Here is a 19,714-nt window from a genome sequence, read left to right as displayed (position 1 = left end):
GCCTGAACTTTGTGAACTTGAGCATGGTTTAGGCTGACTCTTTTAAGGAAGTGCTACAATGACAGAGGTTCTGTTTGATTGATAAGACATTGAACTGAGGCCACTCCTGCCTCCTAAGGTGGATGTAAAAGATCTGTGGCACTATTTGGATGAGCAGGGAGTTTTGGCCAGGTTCTCTGACAACTACACCTCCCGGTCAGTTTCACATAATGGGCCATCTGGTCATTTGTGGGAGCTTGCTGTATGCAAACTGGCTGCCCTGTTTCCTGCATTACATCAGTAATCACATCCTGAGACCTCCCGAAGATGCAAAGTAAATGTTAGCTTTTCCATTACCTCGGCCATGGAGTTGGTGTTCGGCCCAGGGGGTTATGTTTTGGTGCTAGCAAAGTAGGGGCATTAATGAAAACTAGTTGACAGTTGGCTGCAAAGAGGAAGCAGTGGAAGTATTATTGTTCTATTACCGCGCTGCTTTCTGTCTAACACTAATGAGATTAAGACCCGTAAGGCATTTCTATAACATTTTTCACATATTGAAGATGTACATTTTAACAAAGGAATGGTCTGGTGCTGCACCTTGCTTGTGACTCAGTTAAATGTGTTGATATTCTTCTGATATTTCCCGTTAACTAGAGCTTTCGGTGTATCTATGCGTGGCTGTCATGTTCTGGATTTATTGCAGTGTGTTCAGAATTAACTTGCAGGAAATCTGTTATTTAACCTCCTAGTTCCTTATTTCAACAGCTGTATGTTTGAGTTGAGTATAGTAGAATTTACGATTACAATACCTTGGGCTAGTTAAAGTCCCTTGTTACATTTTTAAATAGGTGGGTAAAAAGTGTGATCAGGAAATAACTTCCTCAGTGCACCCTTTAACAATTTGGTTACTATGACTGATATACCTGGTTTTACTTTCAAAAGGAAACTTGCTGTTTATTTTGTGGCCCTTGATACTGTAGGAAACAAAGAATTGATATTCTTTGAATGTGGCTTGCCTGGGTGATCCTGTAGATTTTAATCTGTTTTGATGGTTGGCTTTGGTGTATCAGTTATCAAAAATAGCTTTAACACTGTACTGTGGCAATGTAGTGAATATAATACAAATGAGTAACCTTTGAAAATCTTTTGTAGTTCGTCTGAGGAAGGTGTAGGAAGAATCTGAGTTGTGAATGTAACTGGAGCTAATGATTATTTGCAATCACAAGATAAAATTGTCCCTGTTATTAAAATTGTCCTAATCCATCAAGCTGCCTGAGAAAGGAAATTAGGCTTGTAACAGTTTGACACGGTCATCTTACTTGGTTTCAGTTGAATTGGGCTGGCTTGCTTTATTGTGGGTCACAAGTTTATTTAATGCAATAGTGATAGTCTCCACTGACTGGAAATTCTGGTTCTGCTTCCATATTCTTTGTGGAATATTCCTGGTTAGCTTGCATAATGGCTAACAAAAATATAGAGTAGTACATTGCATTTGCTTCATTAGTTTATTACAGTAAACTGTTCCATTACCAAAGTTTTTAATTTTAAACGTCATCAAAAACCAGTTGTTCATTGCTTGGCTCTTTTACATAATCTAGAAACATGATTAATGGTTGTTTATTCTTTGTATTTTTTTAATATCCAGAGATTGGATTGGCTGTTAACATGTATGTGTATGCTGAGATATTATGAATGTTTCATGACAAATCTTCACTTTCTAACCAAGTGTTACCGGCATCAGGTTTAAGGGAAGCGTTAAATTGGGCAGTTGTTAGACTCGAAAGGCACCGTGAAATGCCACAGAAGTCTACGATGTGCCAGACAGATGTGAAATATTATTTCGCCGGCATAATTTAAAGGGATGCAGTTTCAAGGTTGTTTTTGAAGCTTGAAATGACGGCTAATAATAGATAACATCCAAGAGCTGGTGTAGAATACAAATTCTGATCACAGTGTGAAAGCTTTTCTAAAGAGTAAGTCTGCAGGAGCGGTGTAATTTCAAGTGTTCACAGATATGTTATTACTGCTGATCCACAACAGGGTAGAGTCTTCATTCAGTATATTTTCCTATCATCTGTTGTGAGTAAACTTGGCCAATCCTAAAATGAGATCATTTTAAAATCAGAATGTCCAACATCAGCTTTCCTGATTGGTATTAGTTTATTATTGTCACTTGTACTGAGGTACAGTGAAAAGCTTGTCTTATGAAGAACAGGTTGTGTGCTGAAATTTGAATTGGCTGAAAGGATCATTAAGTGAATATTTATAAACATACTCGTGGAAGAACGTGAAGGTTGCTCAGTTGATTCAGTGGCTGTGATAGTTATTCTGCTTAGTACAGTGCTGAAGTGGCCATTTGGCCCCTCCAGTGCATAATGGCTTTGGCAACTTGGATGGCAACAGCCCTTGTTCCACCATTGGGTAACCTTTAGCAATATTGCCTGAGAATTGAAGTTTAAAGAAATATTGCAGCTAAGCAACTGCTTTAAATTTGTACGTGGTAGTGATTTTTCTTTTTTTTTGTTTTGAACACAGGTCCAGGAGACACAATAGAGAAGGCAGTCTACTCTGGGATGATCAACCCCAGCCATCAGTGGCAAACTTTAAGACACAATGGTGCTGTGGCTCACTTTGAATACCAGATTAGAGTGATGTGTGATGAATATTACTACGGCTTTGGATGTAACAAGTTTTGCAGACCAAGGGATGATTTTTTTGGACACTATACCTGTGATCACAATGGCAACAAGACCTGCTTAGAGGGCTGGATGGGAAGTGATTGCAATAAAGGTTTGTGGTGGGAATTTACTAGTATGATGCAAAGCAATGATTTGCCCAAGAAAAAATTGATAGTGTAATTTTATGGGTTTTTTGAACTTCCAAGTGATAGATTTGCATCCAGGATGGTAGTATTGGAAAGAAAATCTGTATTGACCTTCTTTATAAATGTCACAAGAATTTGATGTAGCCTAGAAATTGGGATACTGCAACCCCCACTTTAAAGTCCTTCAAATTATAGACCAATTGTTGAATTGATATCTTTTGATATCCAAGCATTGGCTATGAAATAGTCAGTTCAATATAATCTTGTCATTGAATGTATGCTGTTCATGTTTTGGTGCTCCATTATCAGAGAGTTCCTAAATGTAAATTCTAATTTAGGGGCAGTATACTTGGTTTTAGATTAAAATGCTGGCAGGGTTAAACTACGTGTTGTAAGATCCAGAAGCAAAGTATTGCACATGGTGGATAAACTGAAATAAAACTCAAAATGAAGCACTCAGAGTTGGGCAGCATCTGTAGAAAGAGGCACAGAGTTAGCATTTCAGGTCCACGATCTTCCATCAAAACTGAAGAAGGGATATTGAAGAACTGAAATGTTAGTTCTGTCTCCACAAATGCTCCCTGATCAATTGAATCTCATACAATCTTATCCATTTGATTTTTGAGCTAACCAAATATACTGGTTACATGATAATACTTTGTTCTTTTCCAGCTATCTGCCGTCAGGGCTGCAGCCCTGAACATGGTTCTTGTAAAACACCCGGGGATTGCAGGTAAGCACATTTGTCCCTCTGAACATCTTAAACATGAGTCAATGGATGTAATTAGTAACATATTAAATACCCAAAGCTGTAGTATGTAAGTACTAACCCAAGAGAAATGTATGTGTGTCCAGCATTACAACTTATGAAAAGGGTTTGTTCTGAACAAAGAGCTTCTGCAGGGTTTAGGATAAATTGATCTCAACTCTTGTACCTGCTTCCCCAAACACTATAGCATTTTGAGCATTAGGAGGTAAGCTTCAGGTTCTCGAATTTTCTGTTGAAGCACCATATTAAAATCTGTGCTAATACATCAGTACTGAAATGCTAAGAATGTTCTTTATTGTCACAGTGCTTATCAGCTTGACTTGGTAGAAATAAATATGGCCTCTTAGTCAAGGCTGTGGGTTCAACCCCACTCCAGGTTTTAAGCATATATCTAGGTTGTCATTATTCTGCATCTTTTCTGGAAGAGGATTAGTGTATCCCAGACCAATATCTGTCCTCCAACTAATACAAAATTTACATTCTTTGCAAGGTTATACTTTAAGTAAATCGGCAGCTGTTTCAGTTTGTTAAGTAATCAGTACTGCTTCAAAAGCAATCCATTAGTGGGAAGTTTTGGAACATCCTCCCATAGTAAAGTTCTTTCAAAAGAAAATTGGTGAAACAGATTTACTTGAAAATGTAAGAATATGTACGAGTCCAAAAAAAAATTGGCACATCCTTCCAACTTCAAGAGCAGGATTAAAACATCTTTTGCCTGATTTTATTTAGCTTAGTCTAAGGGATCCCCCACTCACTTTAATGTTAAGTACGTGGTCATATTGTTTCATGTAATGTTTGTTTTGTGGGATTTTTAGGTGTGGAAGGCTATTGTCTGGTTTCAAGGTACCTGCACAAAGGTTATGAGGCAACGATTTTTCATTTGGACTTTGTTATAAAAGATCAAACTGGAAGCATTGCTTAACTCTAAATCGGTAATATAAACAGGCACAATATTTTCACTTTTAAAAAATGCAAAGGATTTAAATTTAAGAATGGTTTTGAACACATTGAGGTTGCAAATGCAGAAACAACAGTTTAAAAGATTCTTCTTCAAGTTGGGAGCTGTAATTGTGGGTTATGCCACAACTTTTGAAGTTGATTCTGTAGTGCTTATATTTGACATGGCATTAGTCACCAGTTGCTCTGAACCATAAGCCAGTTAAAGTTGGTTCCACCGCTGTCCCCACCCCCGCTTCTAATGCCTTTCGTTTCTTTCCCACCCTCCCACTATCCCTCCCCCTCCCCATCCAGTGCACGGAGAGCAAATACATGAGCAGAAGCATGGCATTCTTTAAAATGGGATTATCCTGATCTCTGCTACTGTCGGCACTTGAGTGTTGAGAGGTTAATGGCTGCATGGCATCTCGTTGGGAACTACTGAATGCAAAACTTTGAATGCTATTTTTTGATTTTGTTGTAATAGATTATTATTTGCCAAATTAACAGTGGAGTTGCAGATTAAGTTGAAGTGTAGAAATGTGATCTTTAAAAGATTCCATTTAGTGGAAGTATACTGCTGTGTTAAAAGACAAGGGAGCTGGAGAGGAGGGAAGCTGCTGTTGGTGGGGGAGGGGTGAAGAAAAGAAGGAACAGGATGAAAGTGTCATTTACCATTCCAAAAAGCATAATATATGGCTGTCCAAATTGCAATATCCATTTCTGGGTTTAATTTTTCTTTGGCACAATATTAAGAATAAGACCCATCTTTCTTGATGTGAAAACACAGCTTATTGTATGGCCATCAACTAGATCAGCTAGATAGTTTTGTCTAAATTAAATCCTTGAAATGGACTATTAATTTTTTTTTTGCTAATTGCAGCCTTTATCAAATCAGAATAGTTGATGAAACTGATGATAGCGTAGCAGTTAGTGCGATGCTATTACGGCGCCAGCGATTTGGGGTTCGATTCCCGTTGCTGTCTGTAAGGAGTTTGTACGTTCTCCCATGTCTGCGTTGGTTTCCTCTGGGTGCTCTGGTTTCCTCCCACATTCCAAAAACGTACGGGTGGGTTAATTTGGGTTTTAAAATGGGCGGTGCGGACTCATTGGGCCAGAAGGGCCTGTTACCACGCTGTAAATAAATAAAATAAAAATAAAAGATTTTGAGATCTGTATCAGGAAAGGCTGACATCGATTTGTGCTGCTGTCATCAGAATAAACATGCCTAGCAGGGTTTGCTGGAATCATGCAAGCTTTGTTTCTAGGTTCTAAGCTGCCTTAACCAGCTCACCTCCCACTCATTGTCTGGACATGCACTGGTGATTATTTACTTAAGGTGCAACTTTCCCACAGTTAGTTTGCATGGCTGTGCAGCTCTAGACCGAACATTTGTATCATTTACAATGGGTTCACCACTTGATTCCACAGCTGGCTGACCTCCTGTCTGAGGGTTAGGAGGAGTGAAGACACTTGGAGAAATCTAGGCCTCGCCTTCGATAATTTTTGGATTACAGAAGTCTGCAATACTTGTCCTGAAATGTCTTTTATTTTTTTATATTTTGCTGCATCTGATGTTTGCACTAGTATTCTAATACTGATCTAGCTGGATACTTGGAAGGTTTGCAAAGTTGACTTTCTGGTTCCATTTTAATGCAATTATTGGCGAAGCTGCTGGAAAAAAAATGGTTAGTTTGCGCTTGAGCAGTTTACTGTCTCTGCTGTGCTAACTACAGCTTGGACTCTGCTGGGTAGGCTCAAGGTTGCTCATCTGTGCAAATCTAATGGATATGTTAAAGAATTTCCCATGAGAAAACTGAAGTATATATATTTATATAAAAAAAAATGCAAGACAACCCTTCGTGGAATGACTGGTTTTGGATTAATAGCTAAAATGATGGATTATTTTTCTTTCTACACAATATTTTCAATGGCTTGATTTTAATTTGTTGAGACTTTAAAATAGTTTCTGAATTGAAAAGATTAAACTTAAAGCAGTGACCATTTCTAGCAGTCCTCCAGTCCCATTTTATAAATTTGCATGTATTGAAGCAGTGCAGTTATTCTTAGATTTTACTGGGCATTAATCTTCATTTGGAACTATTCAAGTTATCCAAAATGAAGTTCTAACAAAAATATTTGAATTCATTTGCAAAATGGAAAAATAAATTTTGGAAGTGTAAAGATTTAGTTGCCTACAGCTCATTTCAAGGCACAACTTGCATACTTGATTTTTGTTTTGCAGAAATTTGCTACTGATAGTTAACAATGGGTTTTCTCCCAATTAGCTATTTGGAATTTCAGGACATCAAAATTGACTTGTGTGGAAAGGTTTATTCTTTTAGAATTTATTAACTGCCTCGGGTTAGTTGCACCCTCATCACTTAGTTCCTGAATCCATTGTCGATTCACCGGTTCACTGTTTACAGCTTTCTTTGCATTAGTTTATAAAGTACCAGAGAGTTGCCAGAAGTCCCGGTAAAAGTCTGACACTAGTAACTTTTTAAAAGAAAATTCATTTATTGTTTACCTCCCACATCTCCCATCTGTTTTTAACCATCGAGATTTGTAAAAGTGAACTTTGTATCCAGATGTTCAGCTGTAGTTGTACAAAGTTCTGTTTTGTAGCTACTTAAAATATTTTCTCCGCCCCTCCCCCAGAATCCTGTTACACTGGGAAAAGAATAGGGAGGGAATGTAAGAGTATGGGAAAATAGACCAGTGCAATGAAAGACAGCTACCAAAATACAACAGACTGATCGCTTAACCTTTACTGTTGGACAGGTCATAGTTGGAAGTAAATTGCATTCCAGCATTCATTTTGGGGATCACAAGAAGTGGCTTAGCTCTGTTAGTATCTTTCTGAGCAATAAGCCAGTGTTCTGCACGCCATTAAGAGATTTTGGTTTTCATCTGGCCCGCCAGTTCAGCATGTGTTTTTAAATGAAAACTAAGATGTTATGTTGGAGTGATAAATGATGTCATTCTGTACAGTGCGTCTTGTGATGCAGGGTAGAAACCGAATGTGATGCTGCCCGAGGAAGGATTTGACGCACACCCTCTCTGACTCGGTTGCGCTGGGTCTGAAAATAAGATGATATTGTATTTGGTGGAACCATGCTGTGTCCCTCTGAACAGTTACTCTTTTGTGTGAAAGTTGGCTTCAAACCTTGGAAAGTCTGCTTAATGTTTATTTATAAGTAACAAGAGCATCAATACACAAAGCAAAAAGGAATACCTTTCTAGAAGCGCCATTCTTTAGAAAAGTTATTTTGCAATTGTAATTTTTAAAAACACAAAGCTAACATTTTGTATGTTTACAGGTGCCAATATGGCTGGCAAGGAGTATACTGTGATAAATGCATTCCTCACCCTGGATGTGTCCATGGTACCTGCATCGAACCATGGCAGTGTCTCTGTGAAACCAACTGGGGTGGTCAGCTCTGTAACAAAGGTAAACTAAGCTCTATAGATACGTTGGTGAGTTGCTAATGTTCTGAAATGCAGATGGGATGCTTTGGTGTATTAAATGTGTCACAAGTGTGCATTCATAAAACTTGAAACATTTGAAAAAGTTTGCTTTGCAACAATAATTAAGACATAAGATTTTACTTTACCAGTAGTATAAACATTATTTGTGTAATTACCAGTCATTTATAAATGCACAATCCTTAAAGCACAAAAGCAGTTAGCAAATGACTGAAAATGAGAGGTTAACACTTTGAATTCTGACACCATGACCTAAGCTGATCTCTTTGTATAACTAAACTTGTGTACTTTTATAATTGGTATTTCTAGCATCTTAAGTTTCCGTGCTTATTCGGCATTTAACCAGATGTGTTCTCACCTGCACTGAATTTCCAGATTTGAACTACTGTGGGACTCGCCAGCCTTGCTTGAACGGCGGCACCTGTAGCAACACTGGGCCAGACAAATACCAGTGTACGTGCTCCGATGGATATTCAGGGCAAAACTGTGAAATAGGTGAGAATCATCAAGTGCCCACTGGCTGGCAACAGGCAGCATTTGGCACTCACACCACTACTTTTTCCTTGAATACCTGCTTCAAGGAGTTCATTCTAGCCCACCACCCCATTCTCCAGTTTAATTTAAACTATCAGTGTATATTTAGATGAAAATTAGGAGGGGATATCATTGAGGTATATAAAATTGAGGAGTCTAGACAGGGTAGACTGCAGGAAATTTTTCCCTGTATCAGAGGTGGATAAAACCAGAGGACGTGGGTTTTAGGGTAAGGGGGAAGAGGTTCAGAGGGGCACCTTTTTCCACCCAGAGAGTGGTGTGTATCTAGAAGTAGTTGAAGCTGGGTTGCTGACAGCATTTAAGTGTCTAGGTGAGCAATTGAATCACTTGAGTATAGAGGACTAAGGACCAAATGCTGGGCAATGGGATTAATACGAAAGGATGCCCACTGGTGGTCGTGGAGAAGATGGGCTGAATGGCCTGTTTCAGTGCTGTATGATTTTGATTTCTTTCTTTGAGGAAGTATGACTTGGGTATCTGAATCTCAAAATGGTTACAGTACAAATGACATTCAACCCATCGAGCATGTGCCAGCTCTGCAAGAGAAATTGAGCTGGTCCTTCCCCATAGCCTTGCAGAACTTCTCAAGTACTTGTTCAGTTTGGAACACTACAGTTGAATCTTCCTGTACACTCCCCAAACCTTGCTTTCTGAGTCCTAATTGCTCAATGTTTAAACTAAAACATCCTTATCACTTTTGGTTCTTATGCCAGTCACTTTCATTTCTATCCTCTTCATTCTGATAGGACAGTTATTCTGTCTACTCTACCCAGACCCTTCTAAATTTTAAATACCTCCATCAGGTCCTCCAATCTATTCCATTTAAGAGAGAAAAACACCAGCTTTCTAACTTCTAAACATAGCTAACATTCCTTGTCCCTATAATTTAAGTTTCTTCTCTACCCCTTCTAAAGCCCTGCATCTTCCCTAAAATAGGGCACCAAGGACCGGACACAGTGTGGAGTGTTTTATCAAAGTTCACCTTGATTTCCTCATTTATAAATCTCCAGATGAAGTGTGCATGTTTAACCACTTTCTCAACCACACGCATTTTATTTGAAACCATGAATGCTCCAGAATAAATGAGCCTGCTGAGCTTGATGTTGACATTGAGGATGTTCACCTCCAAAGCCAGTTGGTTAGTAGGGAGAGGAAAAAATCTGAGTCCAGTTTGCATTTGCCTTCTGCTCTTTCCTGCTCTGGGTGTCGTTAGAGCCAGGGCAAGCTGAACTGGAGTTGTTTTGAGGGGGATTTGTGGGGTGAATGTTTGGACAGCGGGCACTGTCTGGAAGTTGTCACTGACCTTGTCACCTTTTTGGTTATTGAAGAGTCTTGTGAAAGGCAGGTTAGTTGATCTGTTGAGTGGTCTGTAGGAATGTAAAAGCAGGAGAAAGCCTTTGACCCTCTGCCTGCTTTGCCATTGGATAGTCACTGATCTTTTATCCTTTTATTTTGCCTTCACTTTCCTGTACTAACCCCTATCTCTTGATTCCCTTTAATATCCAAAAATCTATCCATCTGGTTCAATTTGCTGTCTATAGTAGATGACTTATTCATAGCTGGGGTTATGGTCACATTCCAGCAAGCGCACCAGTAGAGTTCAGCCTTGCAGCTCCAGCAACTCTGGTTCAATGCTGACCTCTGTCTGTGGGAAGTTTGCACGTTCTCCCTGTCATTGCATTGGTTTCCTTCCATGTCCCAAAGACTTTCAGGTTAGTAGGTCAATTGGCCACAATAAATTGTTCCTACTCTATAGATGAGTGGTAGAATCTGCAGTGGAGTTAACTGGTGCTGCCTCCTATAGTTGTTTAACTCACCAACACAGTTAATTAAACCTATTAGAGACTGCTTGTGAAACCATATTCAAGGGAAGAATCAAGGATGGTTGGGGTGGGCAGAGGGAGCGGAAGAGAGGAAGGTCATTGTCAAAAGGGAAAAAAAATTGAGGGGGGGGGTGGGTGGAGGAGACATCTTGACAAAGTACTTGTAGTCCAGAAATGACCAGGCATGGAAGGAAAAGAATTATTTCTTGCTTAGAATTTGTTTGATGTGCAAGACTGTTTACTTCCAATTCCTACTCCTGCCTTTCCAAAAACTTTTGAGGAAAATGCTCAAATAAACATTGTGTGAAAGACTGGCTAGCTTATTAAATGCATTTGTTTGTCAGCCTTTTAGATCTACAGTTTGTGTAGATTTTATTATTTTATAATACAGCAAATCTTTAATTGCTGTATTATTTGATTTCTAAGAAATTTAATGTCTTGTGGCAGTCCAATAAGCTGGAGTACAAAGATGAACCCATTCCACAAAGTTGGTTGCAAAGTTTGATGCATTTGGTTCCTTAAAGATTTTAACTCTGCAGATGCAGTTAGTTTGATAAAGGAAAATGCAGTTTACTGGAAGTTTAAGCAAGTACGTGGTACTTTGAGAGCTGGTGGTCTTTGTTCTGACTTGAGTCAGCAGTACTTCATGATACGTTGATCAGGTTGGCTTAGAGTAAGTGATTTTAAATTATGGAATGTTGATGAAATTGTTGATGAAATGAACATTCAAAAAGCTGCCTGTTTACAAACTCAGATTACAAAAAGGAGAGCTTAAGACAGTTCGGAATCAGATTGACATGCAAATTTAATGAATTAAAATGTAATACTGATTGCATTTTCTTTGCACTTTAGCTGAGCATGCCTGCATCTCCGATCCCTGTCATCATGGAGGAACTTGTTCAGAAACCACATCGGGTTTCGAATGCCTGTGTCCCCCTGGGTGGAGAGGCCCCACTTGTACTATTGGTGGGTATCGTGATGTTTCTTGCATCAATAGATTCAAGAGGTGATGAGGCAGGCAGATCCTCTTATCAAGTTGAGTTTTAATTGAGTATGAATGTTTGTGCTGACATTAAATTAATTGAAAGTAAAGGTTTTTGGCTGTCTTAAGATTTGCGTCAAAATTCAGTGTGATTGTAAAAATTTTCTTTGCCTTTTTCTGTTTGTATAGACATTGATGACTGTGCTCCAAACCCCTGTGCCCATGGTGGCACATGCCAAGATATGATAGATGGCTTCAAATGTGTTTGCCCACAACAGTGGACTGGCAAAACGTGTCAGTTAGGTAAATGTAGTTTATGCTAATACAGTGAGTTCTGGTACTAAACTCATTTTAACCTAGTGCAACTATTTGTTCCTTTATAATGCTTTCTTTGTCATCTTGGGCTTTTCTACCGTGGGCGTGAAAATTGCTTCTCCTACATGGTGGGGTGGGGGTGTGGAGGGAAATAGAACACCCAAATGGAAAGCCTGCACCAGTATTTGTTCCTGTGGGAAAGATACCACACCTTTCTCGGTCATGTGAACTCTCACAAACCAGGAGTCTTACAGCTGGATTTAGAATGGGGATGATCTCATAAAGAATGGGCTGGCTGCATTCCTTCTGCAATCCTTTAATCTGCCTGACTACAACAGGGGCAAGCAGAGTCCCACTGGACTTGGAAATGCCTGATTAACTCCTTTTATTGTTTAATCCTGCTTTTCTTACTATTAATTAGTAACTGGGGCCATCAGTGAATCTGTCCAAACTGCACCTTTGATTTTCAGACAGGTGAACTGCACTTCCTTACAAGTTGCTTTCTCCCCTTCATTGCTGCCAGAGGCAGAAGTGGAGTGACTCTGTTTTCCCCTAGATTGCTTACCAGTGAACAAGTAAAAGTGCACGTTCTCTTGCAAAGTGAAAAGGTGGTGGCTTTCACGAAGCCACTCCATGCTACCATTGAGAACCTGCCTGTTTTAAATTGGGAGTGGGAGGCAGTAGCAAGAAACTTTTGATTACAATATGCTCATGCTCTGCTTTGCTTATGAGAATGAACCCTTGTCTGTTTGGAGCTATCTTTGTCTTGATTTTATTTAAAATAAAAATTCCTTTCTTTATCCCAGATGCCAATGAATGCGAGGGAAAGCCATGTGTAAATGCTGACTCTTGCCGAAATCTAATTGGTGACTACTACTGCAACTGTATGCCTGGGTGGTCAGGCAAAAATTGTGAATTAGGTTGGTATTATTTGTGGAGAAACTAGGAAAAAGAGAGGTTGCCTTTTTAGCGTTGGACTTCAACTGTTTGCAAAGCTCAAAACTGCCCTCTGCTTGTTCAACTACAGATAAATTACTGGGAAGGGAGACATCTGCAGACAAATTTTCAGAGGGAGTTGACCTGCAATCATGAAAGTAATTGAATTTCATCTGGGTCATAATTTGGCTACCTCCTGAATATGAGTGACGTCAAGCTGAAGTTTTAGTAACTGTTGGTGGGGGTCCCATAAGTTGCACTGAACAAAATCAAGCAGAAAATATTATTAAATACAAAAGTCTTGATAGTTTCTATTCTATAAACTTTGTTATTTGTCCCTTATGGTTTCAATTGTGCATTACAGATATCAATGACTGTCACGAGCAGTGCCAAAATGGGGGAATTTGCAAGGTGGGTCTGGCTTTCATTTGCAATGTTTCGAAGAGATTAGATTCATTCAAATGATAAAACTGGTACATTTTAACTAAAATCTATTGAAACAGTTTGAGTGCAGCCAAAATCTGCACTTTTTAATATTTGCTAAGGTACCATCTTACACCTTAAGAGTTTAAGCTTTGCAAAGGTGACAAACTTCTACATATTTTGTGGTACAATATGATGGAAAACTCAATGTATCAATTCAGTCTCTGCTGAATAATTACTTAAAGCTATATCTTAAAATTAATTTGATCCCATCTCAACTGACTTTTTCCCCCCCCCCCCCCCCCCCACACCTACTCTTTCAGGATTTAGTTAATGACTATCGCTGTACCTGTTTGCCGGGCTATGCAGGAGATAACTGTGAGAAGGACATCAATGAATGTGAAAACAGCCCCTGCCTCAATGGAGGTTACTGTCAAGATGAAGTCAATGGATTCCAGTGCCTCTGCCCTGCTGGTTTCTCTGGAAACCTGTGTCAGGTGAGTACTTGATGTAAGGCATATTCTGGATAGCTGAGCTTCCATGGGAGATTGGTTTAAGGCTAGTCTTCATTTCCAAGTCTTTTAAAGCCGGTAATTGTATCAGAAATTTTTAAAACTTAATGCTATTTAAATTCCCTGTACAACTTTAAAAAAAAAACACCCTTTTCAAACCAACTTTCATTTCCGATTAACTTCATCCTTCGAACAATTTGTACTGTGAGCCCTGAGACCCAAGTGATGGATCTGATCTGTGACCACCCCCCACCTTCCTGTGGCAGCAATTCTAATGCAGTGGTTCTGAGTTGTAAGGATAACACCCAAGTCTTTGTGCTTCACCCCCCACCCCCTTTTTTCCACCAAGAGATCACTTGTTAGTAATCGGCAGCTCCGGCTAATTTTCCTACCCCCCCCCCCCCCCCCCCCCCCCCCCCACCAAACTGAGGTCTCTAAGGTTAATTACAATACCCAAGCTGCTGGCTGGGGATTAACTAGCTTGCTGTGCCCTGGGACCTTGAGATGATGCGACTGAGTTGCCTTCAGCTAAACTGGGGAGAACTGTTTTGACCATCATTTCCTTTTTTTTGAAACCTGGCAAATGAGGATATGGAAGCAGAGGGAGGTGCAAGGATGCAGTTCAAACCTTTGAGTGACTTTTGGGTGTACCCGGAAATAGTGTCAGTGGATCAGCAGTCAGTGTGCTCCAGAGTGTATTTTAAAAACTAGGTGTAGGCTTCCATCAGGGTTAAAGATGTGATAAATGTGCTGTTGTGAGTGATCCTGTTGGTCATATGCCTGCATAATATTCCCTCTTTGTCAAACTGTCTTCCCTTTGTATATGTTGCAGCTGGATGTTGATTATTGTGAACCCAACCCATGCCGGAATGGGGCACAGTGCTTTAATCTGGCCAACGATTACTTCTGCAGTTGCCCAGAAGACTACGAAGGGAAAAATTGTTCCCATCTGAAAGACCACTGTCGGACTACTCCCTGTGAAGGTATTTCCCATTTGCTTGCTCAAGCAACTTCCGTCATTATCTTGTGTTCAGGGGAGGGAGAGGCTGATGTCGAGAGAGTGAGATGCTAAACAGTTGCTCCGGTAACTGCCTTTTTTTGTATTGATTGCTTGTACTGCATCCTTGAGATTGGCATTGCACAACTGTAATGACTCGGTCATTATTGTTAACATAACAAGGGAAAAAAAAGCAATCTATGTTCTTTGAATTGAGGCCATTTTCAGGATGCTGTGGGAATCTTGAGTTTCCATTTCCATAGAAAGGACATTTATTTTCAATGGAGCAGGCGCTGGCTAACCATTAACAGGCTGTGTGTGTGTGTTCTGCCTAATAATTGTTCAGTGGCTTTTGCATTTTGTTCTGTGTGGATGTAGGGTGCTGGGTCAGACCTACCACAGTGCAGTAGTGGTTCAGAGGCTTGGATTTGATATGTTTTGCCACTTAGAAGAAAATACATGCACCAATTGTTTATACTTGTAGGGAAATGAGGTTTATATACAACCATTGCAATACATCTGTTGTATACGGCATGTATGTCTAAAACATTGTTCCTCGTACACTGCTCTGTCCTACCCATTGCCAAAAGGCAGCTTTTATTAATGAGGAACCACCTCACTCTCCAAGAAAATGAGGACTGTCCTTTCAAACTCAACAAATATTTTAAATTAGTGATTTAATTTGTATCTGGATGTCTCTGTTATCGTTTACATACGAATCCATTGACGTGGGTCTGAAAGGTCCATTAAGAAACTGTTTTGCTTCCTGTTCTTTCTCAGTTATCGACAGCTGTACAGTTGCGGTGGCCTCCAACAACACACCTGATGGGATACGTTACATTTCCTCGAATGTTTGTGGGCCTCATGGGAAGTGCAGGAGTCAAGCAGGGGGGAAGTTCACCTGTGATTGCAACGAGGGATTTACTGGCACTTATTGTCATGAAAGTAAGAATAGCATGCTTTGTACCCTTGCATCCACATTCCACTCCTGAACCAGCCTGCACTCTCCCTCCATCCCTTCTCCCCTTGCTCCACAGCCTCCCTCCCTCAAGCTCTGCATAAACCTTAAACTAAGCTGCAGCTTGGATATTTTTCCTTGACCATCAATGCTTTGATTTCCCCCCCATATGACCTTGTGGTGTCTGAATAATCAGCAAGCTGTCCCTGATTTTTGACACAGTTCAGTTGTGGGTAGACCACACTTGGAAACCAGTAGTTTTTAAACTTGAATCAATGTTCTGCTTTTAGTGTGTTTAAAGCTGAGATAAGTTTGACTTGGGCAATATTGAGACGATTTAATGATCTTGATATGCACTGTTACTGTGAGATCAGGAATTTTTCATAGTATTTGAAAGCAGCAGGAATTTGCTGCTCATTTAATATTGGCCTAAAATTTAAGACCTACACTTGATCTACAAATAGTGAGCATGGAATACCAATAGTTTTGCCTTTTGGGTAAACACATTTTGCTGCTTGATTATAGATATTAATGACTGTGAAAGCGATCCATGTAAAAATGGTGGGACATGCATTGATGGAGTCAACTTTTACCAGTGTATATGCCGTGAAGGATGGGAAGGTGTTCTATGCCAGTTCGGTAAGTAGTGCTTTCACCCAAATGTTTTACAATTCTTGAATATTGTGGCGAGATTTTATTTTGTTTGCAATCTGTTCAAAATATAATCCCCAAAGCAATTTAATTTTGTACACCTTCAGGTGTGGCTGTATTCTGAAGAATAGAGGGTTAGTAGGAACATTTATTGTGGGGGTTGTATTCTGAAGAATAGAAGGTTAGTGGGAACATTTATTGTGGGGGGAAATGTACCTTTGTATAAAAGATGTACAGAGGGGAAAATAAGTTTTCTATTGTGTTCGCTTGATGGGCATTATAATCATTTGTAGATTGCCTCTGCAGAGTGTCCTGAGGTTCTTAAAAGGAGCAGTTACCAAGTTGAGCATCGAGATGAGATGGGGATGATAAAAGATAGTTTATAGGATTGTTTTAAGTTGAGAGATTTAAGAAGGGAACACCAGAGTTTGGGGACTAGGCAATTTAAAGTTCAGCTGCCAGTGGTGAAGCAGTGATACAATAGTGGTTGTAATTGGAGGAGAGCGGAGATTGCAATGGGTGGTGGGTGGGGCTGGAGAGGGTTAGAGATGGGCAGGGGCATGTGTTCATGGTAAACTATTTAATGCTTGGTGTGTAACAGTGATATCTCAAGGCCTGATGCAGAATGAGCTTCATAGTGCAGCTGTCAAGTTAATTTTCACTTCCCTGTTGTGCAGATATTAACGATTGCAGTGTAAACCCATGTCAGAATGGAGGCAGGTGCCAGGATCTGGTCAACGATTTCTACTGTGAATGCCAGAATGATTGGAAAGGCAAAACCTGCCATTCTCGTGAGTACTCGGTACATTCTCTCCATTTTGTTCAGCTGCATTGTGATGCTTTCATGAGTAAACAAAACTGCAACTTGGGCAGACAATTCTGAACTTGTGTTAATTTGCAGGGGACAGCCAGTGTGATGAGGCAACATGCAACAATGGTGGGACATGTTATGATGAAGGTGATACATTTAAGTGCATGTGTGCTCTTGGCTGGGAAGGTGCTACATGCAACATAGGTAAGTTTTTAAACATTAATTTTCTTTTAAGGCTTATGGCATGATTGGCAAGAATTGTAATTTTTTCTCTCCACCCTGCATCCTATAGCAAGAAATAGTAGCTGTTTACCAAATCCTTGTGAGAATGGTGGTACTTGTGTGGTCAATGGGGATTCCTATACATGCGTCTGCAAAGAAGGCTGGGAAGGAATCACATGCTCGCAGAGTGAGTAATTGTATTTTATGACCAAATAACTGCAAAAAGATGAGGGGAAAATTCTCTTTGGCACTGTGCTTAAAGCATGAATACACTTAAAAATCTCAACTTGCTTTGTGCAACTAATTAGATTTTAGGAATGCAGCAAGTTTTATGAAGGCTGATTTGCTGCTGTGACACAGATGAGGCTAGTGACCATTATTCACATCAGGTGAGGGGGAGATGGGTGGTTAAACACAAATCCAAACAGTCCTGCCAAAAACTGTAGCTCCACCACTGTATTCACAAGCAGTCTCGCACTGCCTGGATTTCCTTTGAAATGAGTGCCATTATGTTGCTGGTTGCAAATTAAACTCGGTTATTCCCATTTTGCTCTAGTATTCTTTAAGAATGTGATGAAAACTAATCACTGCCAAATTGAACTCTCAGGTATTGAACATGGATGATTTAAATGCGGAGTCTTAGGTTTCAGTTTCATTTGGCAGTTTTCATTCATTTCTCAATCCACTGTTTTCCCCTTTCTTTCCCTTGCCTGGTTTGATTGACACCACTCCAACTTTCTGAAACCTGTAATGACACAGGAACAGGCCATTGGGTCCAGGCTGGCCTCTGGAGGAGCAAACCCGTTTCTCCTGGAACTTGCCCTCAAACCCATCAACTCCCCTTGGATTTGCTCTCTGCACAGTTAATCTCGCATGCCTTGAATTTCATTAAGGTAATGCATGGTTGTTCACTGCACTAAATTCCTAAATGCCCTGTTTCCTTTGTATAGCTTGCATGTTCAGCAACTTGCCATACAAATATTTTGAAGGCACGAACATATTTAAAAACACAAAAGGGCAAGTCTAGCTAACAGCAGATGCTGCTAGACATTCCTCCAGTGAATTATGGCCCAATGTCTTATTTCTATGTTCTGAATGTTTAGGTTCTCTTCTACGATTTGTTTTTCTGAAGCCCAGCAAAGTAAGAATTTTAACTGGGACTCAGCCAGATCTAATAGCAATCCATTTTATTGCCCAGTACGAGACCTGTGGCTGAGAGAGATGCAAATTATATAAATGAATGCAGATGTGATCTTGCTCCCAATGTTCTTGGCTGGGCAGTGAAATGTCTGCTTCCACTCATTTCTTCCTGTTACTAGCTTTACAAGGACTGCCTCCCTATGCGCACATCTGTCAAAAAGTATTTAGCAAAGTCCATGGTGAAAGCCTGGAATCCATTCAGAAGGGTAACAACCTATTTGACAAACATTAAATGACTTCCTACACTTTAATCAGGGGCCTATTAACAAGTCACCACCTTAGGCACTAGTACAATGGAAGTTTGATGTTTAACAAAAGTCTCTCAGACTATTAAATCTTTTTAATATTTTCCCCTCTAGATACAAATGACTGCAATCCACACCCATGGTAAGTGAGATCCTGTTTGTCTTTTTCAGGTTTTGGATTCGTGTGACTATGGTTTCCATCTAATGTTAATTTTCTAATTTCACAGTTACAACAGCGGCACCTGTGTAGATGGCGAGAACTGGTATCGGTGTGAATGTGCTCCTGGTTTTGCTGGACCAGACTGCCGGATAAGTGAGTATAAGGCTTCAGCGTCACTGCACTGCTTTTTTGGTATTAACTCCTGAATCCTGTTGAACTGTTTTGACCAAGAGCAGGAGAGAGTCTGGAGTACCCAACAACTTTAGTTCTCCCTAATTGCATCATATTTACAATCAGCTTTGTTTGTTTTACCTTTTTTCTCAAACCAGTCTGTCTTTTTGAACCTGGTTTGACATTGAGTTTATTTGATATTCACACACTACATAGTTACTTGCCCTGTTCACTTAGTTTCCCATAGTGCTGTTTCTTTGCATGTGAACTAACAATGGCCCAGTGCAGGAAACCAGGCATCTGAGACCTCTGCCATCAGGGCATCTCTTTAACCAAAAAAAAAATTTAATACTTTAAAGTAAACAGTGCAGAAGAATTGAAAGATGAGGAAAACTTTGAGGGAAGGAGCAGGTAGGTGGTAGATCAGTTTAGTGCAGATAGGGCAGCACGGCAGCGTAGCGGTTAGCGCAACGCTTTTACAGCGCCAGCGATCGGGGTTCGATTCCCGCAGCTGTCTGTAAGGAGTTTGTACATCCTCCCGTGTCTGCGTGGGTTTCCTCCGGGTGCTCTGGTTTCCTCCCACATTGCAAAAAAAACGTATGGGTAGGTTAATTTGGGTTTAAAATGGGCGGCACAGACTCGTTGGGCCGGAAGACCCTGTTACCATGATGTAAATAAAATTAAAACAAAGTAAATATGTTATCTGCAGTAAATTGAATAACTTGTGTTAGTCTTTTCTGTAACCAGCATTTAATA

General features: G+C 40.0%; 1 protein-coding gene across 2 annotated transcripts in view; it reads left to right on the top strand.

Annotated features, from left to right (window-relative positions):
- jag1b (jagged canonical Notch ligand 1b) overlaps positions 1 to 19,714 on the top strand; it is a 40,655-nt gene that overhangs the window by 11,999 nt on the left and 8,942 nt on the right. For both annotated transcript variants that reach the window (XM_052011651.1, XM_052011650.1), the window contains exons 4-20: positions 2,515 to 2,769; positions 3,476 to 3,536; positions 7,832 to 7,962; positions 8,373 to 8,492; positions 11,228 to 11,341; positions 11,547 to 11,660; positions 12,479 to 12,592; positions 12,973 to 13,019; positions 13,355 to 13,528; positions 14,376 to 14,526; positions 15,321 to 15,485; positions 16,024 to 16,137; positions 16,827 to 16,940; positions 17,051 to 17,164; positions 17,253 to 17,369; positions 18,742 to 18,769; positions 18,855 to 18,940. In XM_052011651.1, coding sequence (XP_051867611.1) covers positions 2,515 to 2,769; positions 3,476 to 3,536; positions 7,832 to 7,962; positions 8,373 to 8,492; positions 11,228 to 11,341; positions 11,547 to 11,660; positions 12,479 to 12,592; positions 12,973 to 13,019; positions 13,355 to 13,528; positions 14,376 to 14,526; positions 15,321 to 15,485; positions 16,024 to 16,137; positions 16,827 to 16,940; positions 17,051 to 17,164; positions 17,253 to 17,369; positions 18,742 to 18,769; positions 18,855 to 18,940 — 2,019 coding nt within the window. The remainder of the gene's footprint in view (positions 1 to 2,514; positions 2,770 to 3,475; positions 3,537 to 7,831; positions 7,963 to 8,372; positions 8,493 to 11,227; positions 11,342 to 11,546; positions 11,661 to 12,478; positions 12,593 to 12,972; positions 13,020 to 13,354; positions 13,529 to 14,375; positions 14,527 to 15,320; positions 15,486 to 16,023; positions 16,138 to 16,826; positions 16,941 to 17,050; positions 17,165 to 17,252; positions 17,370 to 18,741; positions 18,770 to 18,854; positions 18,941 to 19,714) is intronic.

The sequence above is a fragment of the Pristis pectinata genome, chromosome 3 (assembly GCF_009764475.1).
Source record: "Pristis pectinata isolate sPriPec2 chromosome 3, sPriPec2.1.pri, whole genome shotgun sequence".
Classification (NCBI taxonomy): Eukaryota; Metazoa; Chordata; class Chondrichthyes; order Rhinopristiformes; family Pristidae; genus Pristis; species Pristis pectinata.
Note: the sequence above shows the minus strand (reverse complement) of the source record. Positions and strands in the feature narration are given on the sequence as shown.